Source organism: Rhododendron vialii, chromosome 10a (genome assembly GCF_030253575.1).
Source record: "Rhododendron vialii isolate Sample 1 chromosome 10a, ASM3025357v1".
Classification (NCBI taxonomy): domain Eukaryota; kingdom Viridiplantae; phylum Streptophyta; class Magnoliopsida; order Ericales; family Ericaceae; genus Rhododendron; species Rhododendron vialii.
This window is the reverse complement of record NC_080566.1, coordinates 37,531,886-37,551,466: the sequence shown is the minus strand read 5'-3', so window position 1 is coordinate 37,551,466 and position 19,581 is coordinate 37,531,886. Positions and strand designations below refer to the sequence as shown.

The following is a 19,581-nucleotide window of genomic DNA, read 5'->3' as shown; positions in this document are numbered from 1 at the left end:
CCCCAAAGAACGGGTACATCCAAGGGAGGAGAGGAGTGTTTCACCATATAAGAAATACAAAAATGAAACGTGGGACTACCAATCACTCAACTCCGCAGTTTATCTCTCTCTTATGCACGCTCTCTTGCAAGACCCTCACTGGAGGAGCTCAGCTCCCTCCCAAAGGAGGAGCCTGCACACTGCTCTATTCTCTCTGCCTCTACTCTCTCCGCTCTGTTATTACTTATTACATATATATGTTAGATTTCTTGGAGAATTCCAATCTAAAACCAATTGGCAATAGGTGGAGTAGCCTCTAGCATATATTAAGCAAGCTTGGATGGTGTGGGGGTTCGATTTAGGAGGAGGGACCTTGGCCTGAACTAGTACTTCTCTTCCGCTGCTCCGTTCCTCCGCCGCTGACCCTGCAACAAGTCACTAAGGCTGGAATAGCCTAGTGACCCTCCGACGATCAAGTTAGATGTAAGGAGAGATGCTTTTAGGTCTAGGGTTAGGGAAAGATGGCATACCTCTCAAAGATGAGTATCCCTTTGTATTTATAGACCTAGGTTAACTTGGGCTCCAAGCTAACGCGTGGAGATCACGCTTAGGTAACCGCCTCGGGTGACGTCATAGATGACGCACCGGATAAGACGGTTACGAAGCACATGGCCAGACCTGGCCTAGATGATTCTTTCCGACACGTGTCGCTCTTGGTCCCCTCTTGGTGCGCTACTCTTTCAAGAGATCTTAACGGAATGCTTGTTCTTCGGTAATACCCGAAGCGCCAACGGGAGACTTGACACCGAGCGAGTACAGAGGAGTATACACGGTCACGCCTGATATGAGACTTCGGTTAATGGTAGTCCGGTTTGATAACCGAGGCCATCACCGAAGCCCCCACAGATGGCTTAGATGAGCGATGTGGGACAAGTCTAACACTCCCCCTCACTGCAGCCCGGATGCACATGGAGGTGATAGACCAAGAGCTGACTGACTCGGGTGACAGATATGACAGAGACTTTCCCATGAGAGGTGAGGCCACCCAAGACCTAACTCTGATACCATGTTAGATTTCTTGGAGGGTTCCAACCAAAAATCAATTGGCAATAGGTGTAGTAGCCTCTAGAATATATTATGAAAGCTTGGGTGGCTTAGATGAGCGATGTGGGACAAGTCTAACAATACATATAGCGACAGAATGAAGAGAACTTCCAAGAGCATCGAATGCTCTTCATGCATGAACTTCTAGCCCTCTCCTCCTTAGAGGGTAGTGTTACCTGCTAAGGTAACTATATCACTTTTCCTAACTACCGGATCGTGTCCCTTTCAAACTAAAGCCTCTAGAGTCAGTTTCTACGGTACCCCTCCCCTTCTGATCTTAATTGTTACCATCTGCCATAGCCATTTCGCTGTTCTTAACTACTGGATCGGCCAATCTCCCATAGTAATGTCCAAACCACCCTAACATACTGAAACTAAGCATTTTTTTTCTCCTCAATTTCCCTCTTTATTCCCTCACTAAACAAACAAAGCTCAGTCTTCTCTTCACCGAAGTTATCAAGTAACAGTCAAAAAGTAGGTAGATAGAGAGAGAGAGAGCGAGAGAGAGAGAGAGTAACTATATTGGTGTCTCTGAAGCTTTTGAGAAATCGAAGAGGATCGGACCGCAGGAGATCACAGTGACGGGGCTTCCACCACCACTTAACGATATCAAAAGCATTCAATTTGTTAGTCCCAATGCAATTCTAGCCCTTGGAGATCTCCTTGATCGGTTTGGAGTATTCGGGGTTGAAGTCGAGGTTTTGATGGTGTTGAGGAGAGAGAAGTCGAGGTTTTGATGGTGTTGAGGAGAGAGAGGAAGGGGGGGAAGAGGGCGGTGTTCCAAATGAGCTTTTATATGACCAACAGACATTTAAATGTCTAGTTACACTGAATATATATCTTATAATCTTACATTAAAAGATTACAACCATTTCTCACGATACTTGACTTTTTGTAGTAAATACACGTATTTTACAAATTATGTAGCTTTCTATCCATATTGAATCTTGTATTCTCTCCAATGTTCTAAAAATCACTAGTGCCTAATCTAGACATTGAACCACCGCCTACTGCCTAAGTGGGGACTAGTCGGCCTAGGCGGCCATTTTTTAGGACACTGATCCTATCGATGCTCAATTGAGAGCATCCAGTTCCCTAATATTAAAAAAAACCTAGATCATTTCAACCTAATGCCTCAAAATTCATTTTCTAGCCCTCCCCTCCCCCTTACAGAATAGTATTACCCTTCAAGGTAACCATATTGCTCTTCCTAACTACAAGATCTTTTCCCGTCTTTCTTTGGTATCGGAATTAACTATATTGGCCAACCACTTGGGTATTCCTTTCGAACTAACAGTGTTACCCTCCAAGGAACCCATATTGCTCTTCTTAACTACCACATCTTTTCCCGTCTTTCTTTGGTATCGGAACTATATTGGCCAACCACTCGGGTATTCCTTTCGAACTAACACCTCTAGAGTCAATTTCTACACCTCCCCTCCTCTTGTGTCAATCAACTGCCATAGCCAAATTGCTCTCCCTAACTACAGCATCGTATTCCTTTTGAATTAACGCCTCAAAACTCAATTTCTACCCCTCCCCTCCTCTTAGTGTTTCCATTTGCCATATCCATATACTCCTAACTACAAAATCACACAATCTACTATAGTCATGCCCAAACCACCCTAACATATTCAAGCTAAGCATTCTCTTTCTTTCTTTTTTTCCCCAATTTTCCGCTATATCCCCTCACTAAACAAAAAAAGCAGAGACTTTTCCGAAGTTATCGAGCCAAGTGACACTCACAAACTAAGTAGACAAAGATTGTAGAGAGAGAGAGAGAGAGAGAGAGAGAGAGAGAGAAGTTGTGTACCAATATTGGTGTCTATGAAGCTTTTGAAAAACCGAAGAGGATTGAACTGCTGGAGATCACAGTGACGTGGTTGAAGTCGAGGTTTTGATGGTGTTGAGAGAGAGAGAGAGGGGGGGGGGGGGGGGGGGGGGGAGAGAAAGGAGGGAGAGGAGAGAGAGGAAGGAGGTGAGAGAGAGGGGTTGTTTTTTTTAGTCCCTCACGGGCACTGCATGGGAGGACGATGGTGGAAAGGTCATTCTCGGCCGCTAAATTAATCGAGATGACCAAACGCGTGTTTTTTTAAGTTTATGAGAAAAGCGTGCTTGGCAATCACGGTATCTTATCCTCTGGCCGTAAACTTTTTTCACCTGGACGCTACCTGGCCGCAAACCTTCACCCGTGGCTCTTTTCAGGAGGAAAGTGTGTTAGTTATTATTAACGCCTTCTGATCAACTTAAACGTCGGATGGTTATAATCAAGTGCGCGCAGCTAACTTTTTGTAATTTTTTTTCCAAATATATCTTGTCCGATTAAATATCAGTAGATACTTGATTAACTTGATATTTTACATAATAATTTTACCTGACAAATTATATAACGTGGACAAATCGGATCAAGAAAATAATTCAAAAATAAGTTTGAAAATTGCCAAAAAAGGCGGAGAAGCCTTCTTCGACGGACTTTTCATATTCAACATGCGAAGTACATTGAAACGACGTCGGAAGAAAGAAATCTGAACTTGTCTAAATTGTGAGCGCATTCCGGTTTATCTTTGTGATCGAAATTGTTCATGTTGAAGATCTTGTCAAGAAGACAAATTTCGTTGAAGATCATATCAATCGAATTCTGGTTGATACATAATCGGAGATGATCAGAGTGAATTCTTTTTTATGAAAATGGGTTTGGCCATACTGGATCCAACCCGTTTTATCCAAGAATAAATTCACTCGGACGAACGCAGAGAGAGAGGAGAAATAGAAAGAAAGTATGGTAACCAGGCTATGGAATTAACAGTAGTCGCAGCTGCAGCCAATATAGCCACAGCTTTAGGAGCTCTTGTTTTATTCGCTCTCTACCTGTAGCAAGTGCGAAGCTTGGCACAAGATCTTTTAGACAATAAAGTTGGGCGAAAATTGAGGTTTTTCTCTCTTTTTCATTTTTCTGGACAGAATAGCTATCCCCATGTATCAGAAAGGCGACTGCCGGTCAAATTATTCATTAGTCCAATGCCAACTGATTGATTTTGAATGCTGTACTTAGCCCCGACTTCTTTCACTTTCTCTTTTAAATGCTTGTAGTTCTTGTATAGGCTGTGTTTAAATTCAAACATTTTGTTCTGTTAAGAAACTGTTTGTGTAGATCAGATCACCGTATCAAATTGCATCATCAATGGCAAAGTATTGTAATAAGCTGATATTACCACAAAAAGTCCACTTTCTCTTTTAAATGCTTGTAGTTCTTGTATAGGGTGTGCTTAAATTCAAACATTTTGTTCTGTTAAGAAACTGTTTGTGTAGATCAGATCACCGTATCAAATTGCATCATCAATGGCAAAGTATTGTAATAAGCTGATATTACCACAAAAAGTCCATTTGGTCTGAAAAGATGCCTTTTTCATGTCCTGCGTTCTTCTGTTCAATATCTTGAGTTCTTCTTGGTACATCTGTTTTTTTAGTTTTTTTTTTTTTTTTGAATTGCTCATCTGTTATTTTGCAGGAAACGTTGGGGATGATCATGCTGTTTTCGAGCAAGGTGCTTCCGCTGGAAACGTGGGAAACATGAAAGTGCTGGAGCAGAAGAAAGCAAATCCAGTGTGGCCTTGCTTCTCTCTTCAGTCATGATGCTGAGACATCTCCAATTCCCATCATTTGCCAATCGATTAGAAACTGCTGTGAAATGGGTTATATCGGAGGGTGATAGCTCCGATTCCTAGACAAAAGACCTTGGTGGTGATAGCTCCACCCAGGAAGTCGTTGATGTCGTCCTTGGAGCTCTAGACATTTCTGCTATACACAGTTTCCTGTAAAACTGTCCATTGGTCCTGGGCTGCAAAGCTGCTTGTTTGTCCCAACAGATATTTCACTTGCAACTATTTGTTAGGAATTCTTAGTACCCTTTATTATGTATTGGCTGTTTGATTATCAAATCCCAGACAAAGAATATTATGTCATTTCGAATAATGACCTTTCAAGCTATTGTGAAAGTTTAGACTATCCACGCATTTGGTATCAAGGAAAATAGGAATTCAGAAAGGGTTCACATGCAGTGGATTATGTTTATTTTACAGTTTTTTGAATCCCAATCTCCAAGGTAGAGGATGTTCTGTGCGTGGCTTCCTTTGTTGGGTATAGGTATTTTTTTAACACGTGGGTACTCGGCTCAAGGATCCATTAACTCGGGTGATCAATTTTATTGTCCACTAATTGGGGGTCACTAAATTGGGACAAAGTCCTATATGGGTTGACTCAACACAGGACTCCATTTCCCCCCACCTTGAACTCCTCTTTTAGCCTCTCATCCGCTGCCTCAAATCACCTTCCCTTCAGAGTACAACCCCCAAACTGAATCAACCAAATTCACCATCTTTTGGCTAAAATTTTCTCTATCAATCGCACACCACTTCGAGAATCATCACAACTCCATAGCTAAAAACATCAGTTTTCTCCGAGTGCTTTCCCATATTGAAGGGACTTTGGAGCCAAATACCCTATCTTCCGGTCGTCAGAGTGGAAACAAGGATCTTAGAGGTTTGATCCTTGATTTGTGCAGCAGGACATTCTGGTAAACACAACTTATCAGAAACCCTCCAAGTACACACTTCCATGTGAACAAAACCATGTTCCTTTCTCTTCTTGGAACATGCTTTATGGGCAACGAATCAGGAAGGTGACAGTGCTAGAGTCAATAGATGATAAAGTACACAATTGATACATATACCGGTGGCATTATTAGTAGTCAAGAAAGGGGACAAAACGATCTGACAATATATCATTAATCCATTTGTTTGTAGAAGAAGTCGAGAGAGTTCAAGCGAATTGCTTCCAATCATTAGTTGAGCTCTCTTGACTTCTCCCACAATATATCATTAAGTCAAGCGAATTGCTTCCGGTTGTTAGTTGAGCTCTCTCGACTTCTCCTACAATATATCATTAAGTATATTTCGTCAAAGAAGCTATAAATGGTTATGAACCATCGAATGTGTCTATTAATGATAAGGTCAACATAGCTGTTAGTTAGCGTCGTATTTGTGGATGATAATAATGAGGTCAAGCATTGTAAGAACAATATTTTTGAAAACAAGTTTCCAAAAGGATTTGCCAGACAATTTGTAATACTTTGAGGAAATGAGAACAGAGACAAAATGATACTACAAATCAACTTCCACAAGATGATGCAAGAATCACTAGAAGTCGTTGGCCAACAAGGTCTACTAGAAAAAAACTTCCATACTTTATACAACAGAAACATCCAGATCAAATTCTAAATTTTCATGGTACCATTCCCCATTACCTACATTTTTCAGGCACAAAACTCAACAAAAGCGTTCAAGCAACACAAAACACCAGCCATCTATACCACGCAAAACCAAAATCCAGAAACTAAAAGATAGAAAGAATGATACAGAAACAGGATTGGTGAAGTCCCACACAACCCAGAGCATCATTCCAAACAACTGATTCGTCTCACCAAAATTCTAAATTGGATATATGCTATTGAGATGAAGAGGAATCGTCAACACACAAATGACTCTTTCGATACACTTCAGTTGATGCATAATGTACTGCATAGGAATGGTACCCAAACCAAAAGCCAAGCCTGAGAAGGGTCTCGAGTCTCCAACTGAACGAAATATTTACGGGAGACTGAGTCCAGAAGTCCTCAAGGCTCAAAGTTTCAATCTTTTCAGCTCCCACCCAGCAAGAAAATCTCTTACCTGCTCTTGGAAGCGATCGCAATTAAGGAAGGTCATCAGCAAAAGGTCAAGATGAAGATTATTCAATGATCAGGGACAACTGCCCCTGCACTATATAATTAGTTCAATGAGGTTCTTTGTGTGAATCCTCCGGACTCCTTATAAGAAGTTAAGAACTACCAACTTCAAAGAGTATGCTTCTAACAAGGGAAGAAGATTTGGGCACCAGTAATTTTCGATCTCTACGGCCACAAAGACCAGCGGCGGATTTTCGCATACTTACAGAAATACCAAGCTTATTTGAGGCCACGACAAGACGCTTACCAACATCAGGTCTCTTAATGTTATTCCTCGAGGTTTTGCAACTTAGATCAGTAGGCAACATAGAAAGAAAACTTCTTGGAGGAGTTTTGGGTGTAAACTGTGGCATTGCACTAGCTTTTGCCTCTAACCAACTATCATCTGTCGCAGCCTTCATTTACTCTCTATGTCAACTTTTGTAAGCTCTAGCTGTATAATTAGAACAAAATGTCACCTCCTCATAGTCAGAAAAGTATTTCATCATGACGCCTGAAACTGACACAGTTTCTGAAAATGTCTCACTAGGGTTCTCCAATAATGCACTTGATTTTCGAGCCTCATTCTGATCACCTTTAGTAATAGAAGCAAAAAGTTTTCTCTGTAGCAATATCTCCTTCATTTCCAACACCGAGGCTTTGCTCAAGCCCTTCCACTGTAGGATGTAGAAAGTAATTTTTCTATACCCTCTTCCGTTTCTTTGAAAGATGGACCCTTCCAAAAGCCAATTGAAGTACAGAGTTCAGGTGCGGAATTCTCTTTGTCCCTCTTTTGTTTCATCTGCAACTCGAATTGTTCTTGTTAGCACTTGATAAACTGTTTTCATGTTTAAAGGAATCAGTAATGTTGCAACTATTAGAGGTTTGATCCCTGATTTCTGCAGCAAGAGATTCTGACAAACCTGACTTATCAGAAACCCTCCGAGAACACACTTCAATGTGAATAAACCATGTTCCTTTTGCCCCTTGAAAAACATGCTTTATGGGCAAAGAATCCGGAAGGTGATAGAAGAATGATTTTTTCTTCACCTGCTAGAGGCAACTAGATGATGAAGTGCACAATTGATGGATAACCCATTGATCTTATTAGTAACGCAAAAAGAAAAGATACCAATATGACAATATACCATTAATCCATCTGCCCTGATCTCTCCAACTTTAGGGAAGCAATTCAAGTGAGTTCTCTCAATCTCCTACAGCAAGGATTGCAAAAATTACTAAGTCAAGCAGCAAAGCGTAAGCTGTTAACCATTAAAGCGTTTACGAGCTCTTCATGACATAATTAACTTGCAACAAGCTCAGAGCCAGGTAGAATCTGAGTGTCAGCCTCCCCCAAAACAAATATCAGATGAACCAAACAAAACAGTGACACAACAAGTTATTCTGCCTGCTAGGGAGGGGTATGAGGACCCTCTTAAACACACGCACGCACACAAACTTAAACTCAATTGCCTATCGGGGGTGGTAAGTGGAATTACTCTCTTACCCTTCCGTGTTTAAAAAGAAGTTATTCTGCCGAAAAACAACTGAAAAACAGAAATGAAACATGAGCCAAGCTTACAGTTTTATGAAACTTGGAGACCTAAATTAAGGATCAACCTAAATGAACAAAAGCAGCTTTAAAGTTAGTTTAGCAGTGTTGTGCCAAATTCATTAATGTGCCAAATTCTCAGCAGCAGTAGCGTTATTGTTGTCTGAATATGGAAGTTTGCACAAGTTTGGAAATTTCAAGTTGCATGGTATTTGAAGGTTGTGTTGGAGGAGTAAGGATAGTGTTTGAATGTTGTTGCTGGAGGAGTGGTGGAAGCCATATTGGTAGAACTGCTAGAACAAACAATCTGAAATCTGGCCAAACATCGGCGGTGTCTCGAGGCCTTATTTTGGGTTGGTATTCTGATGGATGCAAAAAATCGGTTTCAAGCTTGTTGAACTTCGGGTTTATCATTCTTGTCTACCAACTGGTGTCACACCACAATCCTGCATCAAATCTGGGCCAAGTTTAAGTCGTCTAGAATAAGGATAGGATGGTAGGGAAGCATGGTACTTGTGAGTTAATGGAGGTAGCAAACCTATGTAATGCACACACAAGTCTCAAGTTAAACTATTCAACAAGACAAAAAAAATTAAGAAACAAGAAGTTAAGGAAAGTGTCTTTTACAATATGGCAGGATGGTAGATAAAAATGGTACTTGGCTTTTGAGCTAATGGTTAATCTATTTAAAATGACAGAATTCAAACCCAAAGCTTGAATCAACAGTGGACAAAAGAGAGCAGATTTATGTCATGTAAAATGGTAAGCGACATACAGTAACACAGCCAAAGCCCTCACATTTGATTACACATTTCTGTGAATCAGGGTCCTTTAAAGGGATAATATTTTGAAGTTGTAGGCATTCCACCAATGATTCCAAAATTAGGCTCATGAGACTGATAACAGAACTTGATGGTGCTTTAACGCGCAGACCTAACTCGACAGACGGCCCATTCAAGCTCTTAGACATATACATAGTGAACATAATCTAGTCAAGGAGTTGGTTGGATCATGAGTAGGATTTGTGTCTATTGGCTTCTTACTATATAAGCCCGTAAACATGAGGGAGATGTATTCATTGCTCCATCCTAATACTAGGCCCCAACATATAGGACTGTCAGATGAACCAAGTTACTCGACTTCGGGTTGCCAAAATACACTTTTTAAACTTTTTAAGTTTTCAAACACACTTTCAAAACTGGTTAAATTCTCAAGCGGCTCTACTTGCTTTCAATCCGACCGACATCATTTGCATTCAAGCATCTATTCGACCTAGAAATGTTACCAATGCTCAAAGCAAGAATATCACAGTCCGCACAGTTTAGAATTTAAAACACAGAAACACAAAACAGAACTCAAAAAATGGGAAAATGAATAAACCAGCCATTTTGATAGCCATGGTTACCACTATAGATACAGAACCTTGACAAACCAAGAAAAAAAAATCGCACTATGATGATGTTTCAAAGTTTTACAAAACCAAATTCAAGCACCAGGCCAACAACCCACACCACCAAATGTCCTGAAGAACACAGAAATGGGAAAGAAAAAAGAAAAAAAAAGAATCAACCCATTTTGATATCTAGGGTCACCATTATAGATACAGAACCCATTTCGTTTATACATCTATTTGCTTTTAAAATTTTTTTGTACACGTCAATATGAACATTACAAAAATGACTAGCATCCCAACATCTTTAACTGGTAAATAAATCAAAGCACTACAATTTCTCTTCTTTTCTTAATCAAAGCACAACAATTTCTTTTCTTTTCTCACCGATTCCGCCAAATGGACAGTAAATGAGGTTGGGCATAAACCTAAAGTACACACGAATCATAATTTCTAGGTCGTTGTAGTCACGTTAATGGAATTCCAGATGCTGAATATCTATTAACCTATACAGAATTGTGGCGACAAAACTATAAATCTATTAATCAGAATTTCTTGTTAGTTTTTTGCTTAATTGGTAACAACGTGTAGCCAAACAGCCTCAAAAAGAATACAAGAGAGACCGAACCTGGTTTTGCTTGACTACTGTGGTTCCCATTGCAAAGAGAGTGCTTGATTCTTCGACCGATTACTGTGTGTGTGTGTATGTGTGTGTGTGTGTGAGAGAGAGAGAGAGAGAGAGAGAGAGAGAGAGAGAGCCGCGCGAGGAATTTTGTGGCTGGGAGTTGAGAAGCGGCTGAACAGGTACGGAAGGAGAGAGAATTGCGTTTGTTGAAGAAGCTCAAAAAGAATCTCAGTACACAAGCGTGACTGCTGAACACGATTAACAAAAAAACGCGGCCATGAGTAACTAGACGCGGCCAAGGGTAGTTTTAAGCGGCCAAGTGTAGTTTGACGCGGCCAAGACTCAGGTAAAATACAATAGAAACGTGCATAGTAATCACGCTTTTAATAATGTGCGGCCACGAGTAATTCAACGCGGCCAAGAGTACTTATACGCGTTCAAGTGTAATTATTAGCGACCAAGACTCAGGTAAACTACAATAGAATCGTGCGTAGTAATCTTGCTTTTAATAAAGTGCGGCCACGAGTAATTAAACACGGTCTGGAGTAATTATACGTGGCCAAATGTAATTATTAACGGCCAAGAAGCATGTGAAACACAATAGAATCGTGCGTAGTAATCACGCTTTCAATAACATGCGGCCACAAGTAATTCGAGGCGGCCAAGAGTAATTATACGCGGCCAAGTGTAATTCTTAGCGGCCAAAAAAGCATTTGATACACAAGAGAATCGTGCGAAATAATCACGCTTTCAATAACTTGCGGCCACGCGTAATTCAAAGCGTGCCAACCTCCATGAGCTCATAGCTCCTCCCCACAGCACTATAAAGTGGCTTCTTCACTTCGTTGATGCAGTACATCACAGAGTATCTAGTTCTTCCATGGTGAATGATGCATAAGTGGGAGATGTGCTTGCATTACTTTTTATTTAATTTATTTGACAATACTAGCTTATGAGCAACCTCCTCAACGACCTCTGCATCCTTACAGGTATATCGCCGGAATGATCTGTAAAGATGGGGAGATTGTGGAAGAAGTTGCTTCGGATCTGTTTGCATCTTCATGATTGAATCACAGCATGATTGAGAATGAATTTGATCATCACTAGTTTAGTACTCTTGCTATCCTTTGAGGCTGTTATGTCTCCAATTTTTGTGCACTCAAACCTCTCTGAATTTGCTTCTGTCCAACAGGAGTCTTGGTTCTAAAAGATGGTGATCCTTGAGTAAGTTTGGCCTAATGGTTTTGAACTTGGAAGAAGACGTTAGCGCTGCTGTTTTGTTCAAGACTTGAGGATTGATGCTGCTATTTTTTTACTATATGAACTACATTAATTTTTAGTTTTTGAATTATTGAGTTGTAATTATTTTCCCGTTGCTAAATATATTCTGAAGACTATTTTTATTGTCGTTTTTAGCTATTTTATGGGTTGTTTTAGTCCATTTTTCAGAGGTGCTTTAATGGTGATAGCTACTCTATGGCTACTTTGTGTGCTAAATCTAGGGCTAAATAATATGTATGTATCTCCACCTTGTGAATCCAATCGCTCCTAGCCCATCGAATAGCCATAATCCCAGCCAAGAACTCCACAATGGTTGCTAATGCAGAGAACAGTATTTCTACACTTGTTTAAGACATCTGCTCTGATGATTTGGTAGCAAACTAAATAAGCGGCGAACTCATCCACTGAAAAGGAAGACCCTTGATACACAAGACGGTTCCTGCTACACCATAACACCCAGAGGACACAATTGGAGTATAGATCAGTAAGCTGAAGACCAAAGAGTTCAATTCATTTGCTTTGTACTCAGGCCAATGCATCCAGCATTCTTACTCTGTTACTATTTCAATATAAAGCATGGCTCTCATTCACAATCCAACATTTGATGAAGAATATTGAGTTACACAGAAATCCCTCAACACATTAGTAACTCATTTCGACACCCTTCGATCAATACATCATTTACTGCACCAAGATGTTCTCATAAACCTGGCATACATGGAACCCTCCAAGAACACACTACCATGTGAATAAACCATGTTCCTTTCGCTCCTTGAGAAACATGCTTTATGGGCAACGAATCAAGAAGTTGATAGAAGAATGATTTTGCTTGACCTGCTGGAGACAATAGATGATGAAGAGCATGATTGATCCAACAAAAGCACTGTCATTATACTACTCAAGAAAGGGGAGAAAACAATCTGACAATATACCATTAATCCATTTGCCCGTATCTCTCAAACATTAGGGAAGCAATTCTCGTGAGCTCTTTCGAGTTCTCCTACAAAGAAAGGATCACAAAAATTACTTCAAGCAAGTAGCATAGCCTAAGCTTTTGACTGGTAAAGCTTCTACGAGCGCTTCACCACATAATTAGCTGTTAACGAATTGAGAGCCATGTAGAAGATTATGGATATACTGAGGTGCCAGCCTCCTCTAAACTAAGAACAGATGAATCAAACAGGATACAAAGTAACAAAAGAAGATATTTTGTGGAAACCACAACTAAAAAACAGAAATGAAACATGAGACACACCTAGGGTTTCATGAAACTAAGACTATAGTTAGTAAATTGAGGATCCACCTGAATGAACAAAAGCAGCTTTGTAAAGTTTTTCCAGCCCTGTTCTAAAATTTTTGTGTTGAGGTTCATTAATGTGCCAAATTTTCAGAAGGGGTACATTGTTGCTGTCTAAAAATATGCAAGCTTGCACACTTTGATTTGAATTTGGAAGTTGATGGAATCTAGGGTGGAGGTCATGTTGGGGGGGAAAAGGATCATGTGTGAGTGAATGTCGTTGCTAGAGAAGTGGTGGAAGCCATATTGGTAGAAATGCAAGAAGCCTAGAACAAATATTATGGGATCTGGCCAAACATTGGCGGTATTTTGCGACTTGTAGCTCATTGAACTTTGGATTAACCAGTCTAGTCTACCAACTGGTGCCATACCACGAATACATCCTGAATAGTCGAACACATTATGGGTTCAGTTTTAGTCCTTTAGAATTACAGTAGTATATAGGGAAACATGTGCTTGAGAGTCAATGGAGGTTGCAAACTTAGGTTAAGCATACGAAAAAAAAAAGTCTGAAGGTAAACTATATAAGAAGACAAAATTGAAACAAAAAGGTTTTGACTGGTCGCCCTTGGGTTAGTTTGGCCGGCTAGTTTTGAACTTGGAGGAGGAGGTTAGTGCTGCTGATTTGTTCTGGAATTGAGGATTGATGCTGCTGTTTTTTTTACTTTATGAACTACATTCATTTTTAGTTTTACAATTCTTTGGTTGTGATGGTTTTCTCGTTGCTAAATTTATTCTAAAGACTATTTCCATTGTCGTTTTTGGCTAATTTATGGGTTTATAGGTTGTTTTGGTAGATTTTATCCACTATTTTGTGGACTAGTCGGTTTTTGAGTGGTAACGAAATTGCTAGAACTACTGTATGGCTGCTTTGTGCGCTAAATCTATGAACTACTTTATGTTATTCTGTCCGTATCTCCACATTGTGAATCCAATCGCTCCTAGCCAATTGAAGAGCTACAATCCCAGCCAAGACCTCCACCATGGCAGCTAATGCAAAGAACAGAATTTCTGCACTTGTTTAAGACATCTACTCTGATGATTTGGTAGCAAACCAAATAAGCCGCCAACCTCCCTCGAAGCCTCATCCACTAAAACACGAAAAGGAAGACCCTTGATACACACGGTGAATATTCCTGCCACCATAACACTCGGAGGACACAAATGGAGTATAGATCAGTAAGTTGAAGACCAAATAGTTCAATTCACTTGTTTTGAACTCAGGCCAATGGACTTCAATTTATAATCTTCCATACAGCTTAACTAAACAAACAAAACACAAGTTCTGCCAATCAAAGACAAAAACGAAAGAATGAAAAGAATCTTCATCTGCACTAAACTAACAGAAACATGGTATCCTCTACTTCACCCAACTTTGATCTCAAACAAGTGATTTGGTGTCTCGCTTTCTTCCTCCCCGTCTAAAATGATATCATCAACATTTGAATGAAACTGAAATTAGTATGCAATTTTTTAGGTTGGTATTTTTATTAGTTGTATAAATGGATGCAAAGAATCGGTTTCAAGCTCGTTCAAGGCCACCCCCAAATCGTTGGTACCAAACACACCCTTTGTTCAATATGTAATTGGTGGAGAGAAGTGATTATACCAGAAGGCAGCTTGCCCAATGGTAAAGCTTGCTTTTAACAACAATAGTTAACCATATCGAGTTATTTAACAAACTCTTCAAAAGTACCACCAACTTGTGCGGCGCCACAAACACAATCTTGCATCCAACACATTATGGGTTAAGTTTTAGTACTTTTCAATAACAGTGGGATGGTAGTGAGTCAATGGAGGTTGCAAACTTAGGTAATGCTTACATGAGTCTGAAGTTAAACTATTGAAGACAAAATTGAAACAAAAAGCTCAACTCAAGTGTGTAAAAGGAATATTGTGTCTATGACTATGGTCCTATAAAATCTTAAGAAATCCGCATAAATTTTTTCAAAAGCCAAACATTGCAGGGGAAGAAAAAAAAACCCTGTAACAGAAAGCGATAAGGTGAATTCAACATGAAAAGCAACAGGTTTTATCAATTGGAAATTTTATTTTGCAATAATCAATGTACTCTTATTCCTAATCATATGTTTAGATAGCTTTAGAGGATAGATTTCCGAACTCTTTCCCCTCTCTTACTCGCAAAATACAACTATCTTCTCTTCTATCATCTCTCGTTAATCTTTTCCGAAGAAGACGATATCAAGGATAACATTTCTTACTATTGTTTGTTCATGAATTATTCAACTAAGGTGGAAAATACCATTATCCTTCCCATTCTCTTGTTCTCTCTTCTTTTTATCCCAAACATAATCCTTTCTTTTCTTTTCCCTCTTCTCTTTTCTCACCAATTCCGCCAAATGGACAGTAAATGAGGTTGGGCACACATGAATCAGAATTTCAAGGTAGTGGTAGTCAAATTGATGGAATTTTAGATGCTGAGGATCTATAAATTTATGAGAAAAAACTATAATGCAAAGGTTTGTTGAATTTCAGAGCACAAAATCAATAGCAATATTGAAAATGAAAAAAGCAATGGAGGCAGCAGCAGAAGTTATTGACTAAAAAAACTAAGAGAGAGAGAGAGAGAGAGAGAGAGAGAGAGAAAAGCCATTGAGCTAATTCAATGGACTTCGCAAGTTTAACATGCGAAGTATGTTAAAACAACGTCGTTTTGAAGAGACTATAATTTGAATAGAAGAACTGTAAAGAAGATTTCTACCTAGATTTGTCATGTTTCAATAATCTGAGACATTCATTTTGTATAAATTGCTAAAACCATAGACCATGTTTAAAATCTTGTTGATTGGATATAGATTGATACCTGATCTTGAAGCATTTCTGTCCATTTTTTATTCTTAAAATAGGTTTAGCCACACTGAATGAAAACCATGAAACCCGTTTCCCCTTTAACCTGGCGTCTTCAACTCCTAGGGGGACTGCACAGACGATTTTTTACCTACATGCTTCAATTTTCAATGATCTGAGACATTTATTTTGTAGAAATCATTACAAAAATATACTGTGTAAAAATTCATTGACAAAAAATAAAGACGAAAAAATAATCACCAAACCGTGTAAGAATATACCGCGTAAGAAATGAATGTCTTCATTTTTTCGTCTTCATTGACAAGAATATACCGTGTAAGAAATGACAAGAATATACCATGTAAGAAATAAAAACGAACAGAAAATTGACAAAAAGACTACAATCGAAATTCTTTTGTTTTTTTGGAATAAAGACGAAAAAATTGATTTATTGATTTATTTTTGTCTTTTATTCAAAAAAATTATTTTTCTTCCGTCATGACGAAGCAATAATTTTCAAAAACTTGATCAAAAATTAATAAATATAAAAAAAAATTGAATAAAAATAAAAAATAAGCTAAGTGGTTTATTTAGCCGAACAAGATTGTTTTCAGTGTTCAGTCCTCTCACTTTATTAGCCGTCTACCGCCGTTGCAATGCTCTTGAACCTCCGGCGAGCCACCGCACTACGCTGTGTCCCAGTTCCAACTCTCTTTCCTCATCTTCTCCACTCAACCCTTTCTCTCTCCTCAAACCCAATTCAACACACTCCCATCGAACCCCTCACCAAACCCCAGCTCAAAACCCTAGTCCTCTCTCACTACCGCCATGGCAAGTTCTCCAACCTCCTCCAAAATGTTGTCGCTTCTCCGTCCATCCTCCTCACCGCTTGCCACAACCTCAAACCCCTCCAAACCCACAACGCCACTCAACCCAACTCGCCCGAGCCACCCATTCTCAACTGGGTCCAAGAAACGGCGACCGAACTCGGAAACAACCGGTTCGACGTCGAGTCGTGCTGCGTGGCGGTCGGGTCAATGGGTAAGAGAGGTGAGTCGCTTGTTCTTCCAAATTTGAAGCTCAAAGTTGTGATTGAAGCTATTAGGATTGTGTTAGAGGTTGTTTATGATGATAGGTTCGCTACGTTTGCTTATGGTGGGAGAGTGGGTATGGGACGACACACCGCAATTCGATACCTCAAGAACTACGTAGAAAACCCTAGTTGGTGGTTTACAGTGTCGTTTGATCGACAAAAGTTTGATTTTGATCATGTTGAGATGTTATGCTCTATTATGGAAGAGAAAATTGGAGATGAGATGTTGATTGGTGTGATCAAGAGGTTTTTTAAATTGGGAGTGGTGAGGATTGAATTAGGTGGATGTTATTTAGGGAGGGGGTTTCCTCAAGAAAGCGCATTGAGTTCGATTTTGATTAATGTTTATTTTGATGGGTTTGATAGGGAAATTCAAGAGTTACGCCTACAAACAAACCGGGAGAATCCCAAGTTCGAGTCAGATGAGCTTGAAACAATGTCTAGTAATGTTTTCTATAAGCCATTGAAGATTCATGTGGTTAGGTACTTGGATGAGATACTATTGGTCACTTCAGGGACAAAGATGTTGACTATGGATTTGAAGAAGAGGGTTGTAGATTTTTTGGAAAATACTTTGGAATTGAGGGTAGATAGAGTGAAAACAGCGATTCATAGTGCAATTACAGAAAAGATTGATTTTTTGGGAATGGAACTTCAGGCCGTTCCTCCTTCAGTTCTGCGTCCGCCTATGTCTGAGAAAGCGATTAGGGCACGGGAGAAGTACCTCAGACAGAAAGAAGTTAGGTCATTAGAATTGAGGAATGCTAGAGAGACTAACAGGAAGAAACTTGGGGTGAAACTTATGGGTCATGTTTTTAAGAAGTTGAAACAGAGTAATGGATTCAAATTTGATTTCCATATTGAGAATGAAGTGAGACAAATTTTTAGAACATGGGCTGATGAAACAGTGCATGAGTTTTTGGGTACTTTGGATGAGCGATGGAGCTGGCATAGGGAGCTATCTGCTGGTGATTTTCTCTCTTTAAGCAGAATACGAAATCAATTGCCCGAAGGGCTTGTGGAATCATATGATAAGTTTCAAGAGCAAGTTGACAAATATTTGAAGCCGGAGAAAGCTAGAAAGGCATTAGAGGAAGAAGAGAGGAGGATAGAAGAGGAAGAGGAACGGAGATATGCTGAAAGAACAGTTGAAGATTTGGCGAAACTGTGTCTAAAAGTCTCTGCTCCCATAGAACTCATAAGGAAGGCAGTTAAAATGGCTGGATTTACAAATCATATGGGCCGTCCTAGGCCCATTGGCCTACTCATGCCTCTTGAAGATAGTGATATCATAAGATGGTATGCGGGTGTAGGGAGAAGATGGCTTGATTTCTTTTGCTGTTGCCACAACTTTAAAATGGTGAAAACTTGTGTAACTTATCACCTAAGGTTCTCTTGTATCTTGACATTAGCAGAAAAGCATGAAGCGACAAAGCGTGAGGCAATCAGACACTATACTAAGGATTTGCAAGTTCCTGATGTTAATGGAGTTGAAGAAGTGCATTTTCCTACAGAAAGGGAGATCAAGATGATGGGAGATAATAATCTTGTGGATCCAAAACCAGTGGATGGGTCTATAACAATGGTTCTGATCAGATTGGCTTCTGACGAGCCTTCATACAAATGTGTCGCTCATTTCTGCGACAGAACAGACACTATTGTGTACCGAATTCGGTTACTGCAGAAAGATTTGAATATAAACCCGTCAGATGAAAAGAAGTGGGTTCATGGGATGGGCACGATTCATGAATGTCTGAATCGCAAGTGTCTCCCTCTATGTTGTGATCACATAAACGCATTACATACGGGAAAAATTACTCTCCAAGATATCGATTGTACTTCATTTGTTGACGTGGACTGAATGGTGTTTGGGCACGATTCATGAATGTCTGAATCGCAAGTGTCTCCCTCTATGTTGTGATCACATAAACGCATTACATACGGGAAAAATTACTCTCCAAGATATCGATTGTACTTCATTTGTTGACGTGGACTGAATGGTGTTTGATTCCTCCTCTCTGTATACAGTATCATGAATTTTGATTGCTCAAAAGGCTGTTTGCTGCATCAAGCTGCACTCGAGAGATTGTTGTAACTTCTTTGTCAACTGTAATGGATTGTTGAGTTGAGTTGTACAGACTACCAAAAGCCTTCAAAAATTATGTAGCAATTTGGGCTTGCCCTTGTCACTAGAAGAATGCTTCACAAATGCTTGGGCTTCTTTAGGTTGACGATCCTTTGTATGTTATCATTGCAGACAACACTGAGATATACACATGGGAATGTTGATTATCCTTATTTCTTTAACCAAAGTCATTTTTTGAGCTTTTGGTATTAGCTAGTAGCTTGATCATCGTGGAAGAGGAGTCATAGGTAGGATTTTGTCTCTAGTTCTCCTGCGATTGGCTTGTTGTAACTTGTGGATACACATGTTATTTTCAGGTATTCAGATGTGTTTTCCTTGTTGCAAGATTTTCTGCGAAAGGCAGCTTCCGTGCAAAAATAATAATGATCGATGATACAGAAAGAGAAAGTCAGAAAGGCATACTTCATTTCAGTGAGCGCCAAACTGTTTTCAATTTCCAAATTTGTCCTAAGCTGTGTGTACCATACAGAGTGTCAAGTTACAGTAGAGTTTTGATTTTGAATGATACAGTAAGAATGAATTTCATCTGTGTAAAAATGTTACTG

At 39.6% G+C, this 19,581-nt stretch overlaps 2 protein-coding genes and 1 long non-coding RNA gene across 8 annotated transcripts; 2 read left to right on the top strand and 1 right to left on the bottom strand.

Moving 5' to 3' along the window:
- The first annotated feature begins 3,841 nt into the window (after positions 1-3,841).
- LOC131302636 (uncharacterized) lies at positions 3,842-5,151 on the top strand. Its single transcript, XR_009191832.1, has 2 exons — positions 3,842-4,013; positions 4,592-5,151. It is a non-coding gene; the product is annotated as an uncharacterized LOC131302636 (long non-coding RNA).
- Positions 5,152-6,310: 1,159 nt separating this feature from the next.
- On the bottom strand, positions 6,311-10,640 carry LOC131302635 (uncharacterized). Of its 6 annotated transcripts, XM_058329377.1 has the most exons (4): positions 10,415-10,640; positions 7,993-8,058; positions 7,768-7,894; positions 6,311-7,646 (listed from the first exon to the last, which is right to left on the bottom strand). In XM_058329377.1, the coding sequence occupies exons 1-4, from the start codon at positions 10,442-10,444 to the stop codon at positions 7,609-7,611; spliced, it is 261 nt and encodes an 86-aa protein (XP_058185360.1). In that variant the 5' UTR covers positions 10,445-10,640; the 3' UTR covers positions 6,311-7,608. The 6 variants fall into 6 exon arrangements, 2 of the variants coding, with proteins under 2 accessions (XP_058185360.1, XP_058185359.1); XR_009191830.1 differs by having other exon boundaries at positions 7,768-8,842; positions 10,415-10,638; XR_009191829.1 differs by having other exon boundaries at positions 6,311-7,894; positions 7,993-8,853; positions 10,415-10,637.
- A 5,771-nt stretch (positions 10,641-16,411) lies between these two features.
- On the top strand, positions 16,412-19,202 carry LOC131303808 (nuclear intron maturase 3, mitochondrial-like). Its single transcript, XM_058330839.1, has one exon. It carries the CDS (start codon positions 16,454-16,456, stop codon positions 18,749-18,751), a length of 2,298 nt encoding a protein of 765 aa, XP_058186822.1. The 5' UTR covers positions 16,412-16,453; the 3' UTR covers positions 18,752-19,202.
- The last annotated feature ends 379 nt before the right edge of the window (positions 19,203-19,581 follow it).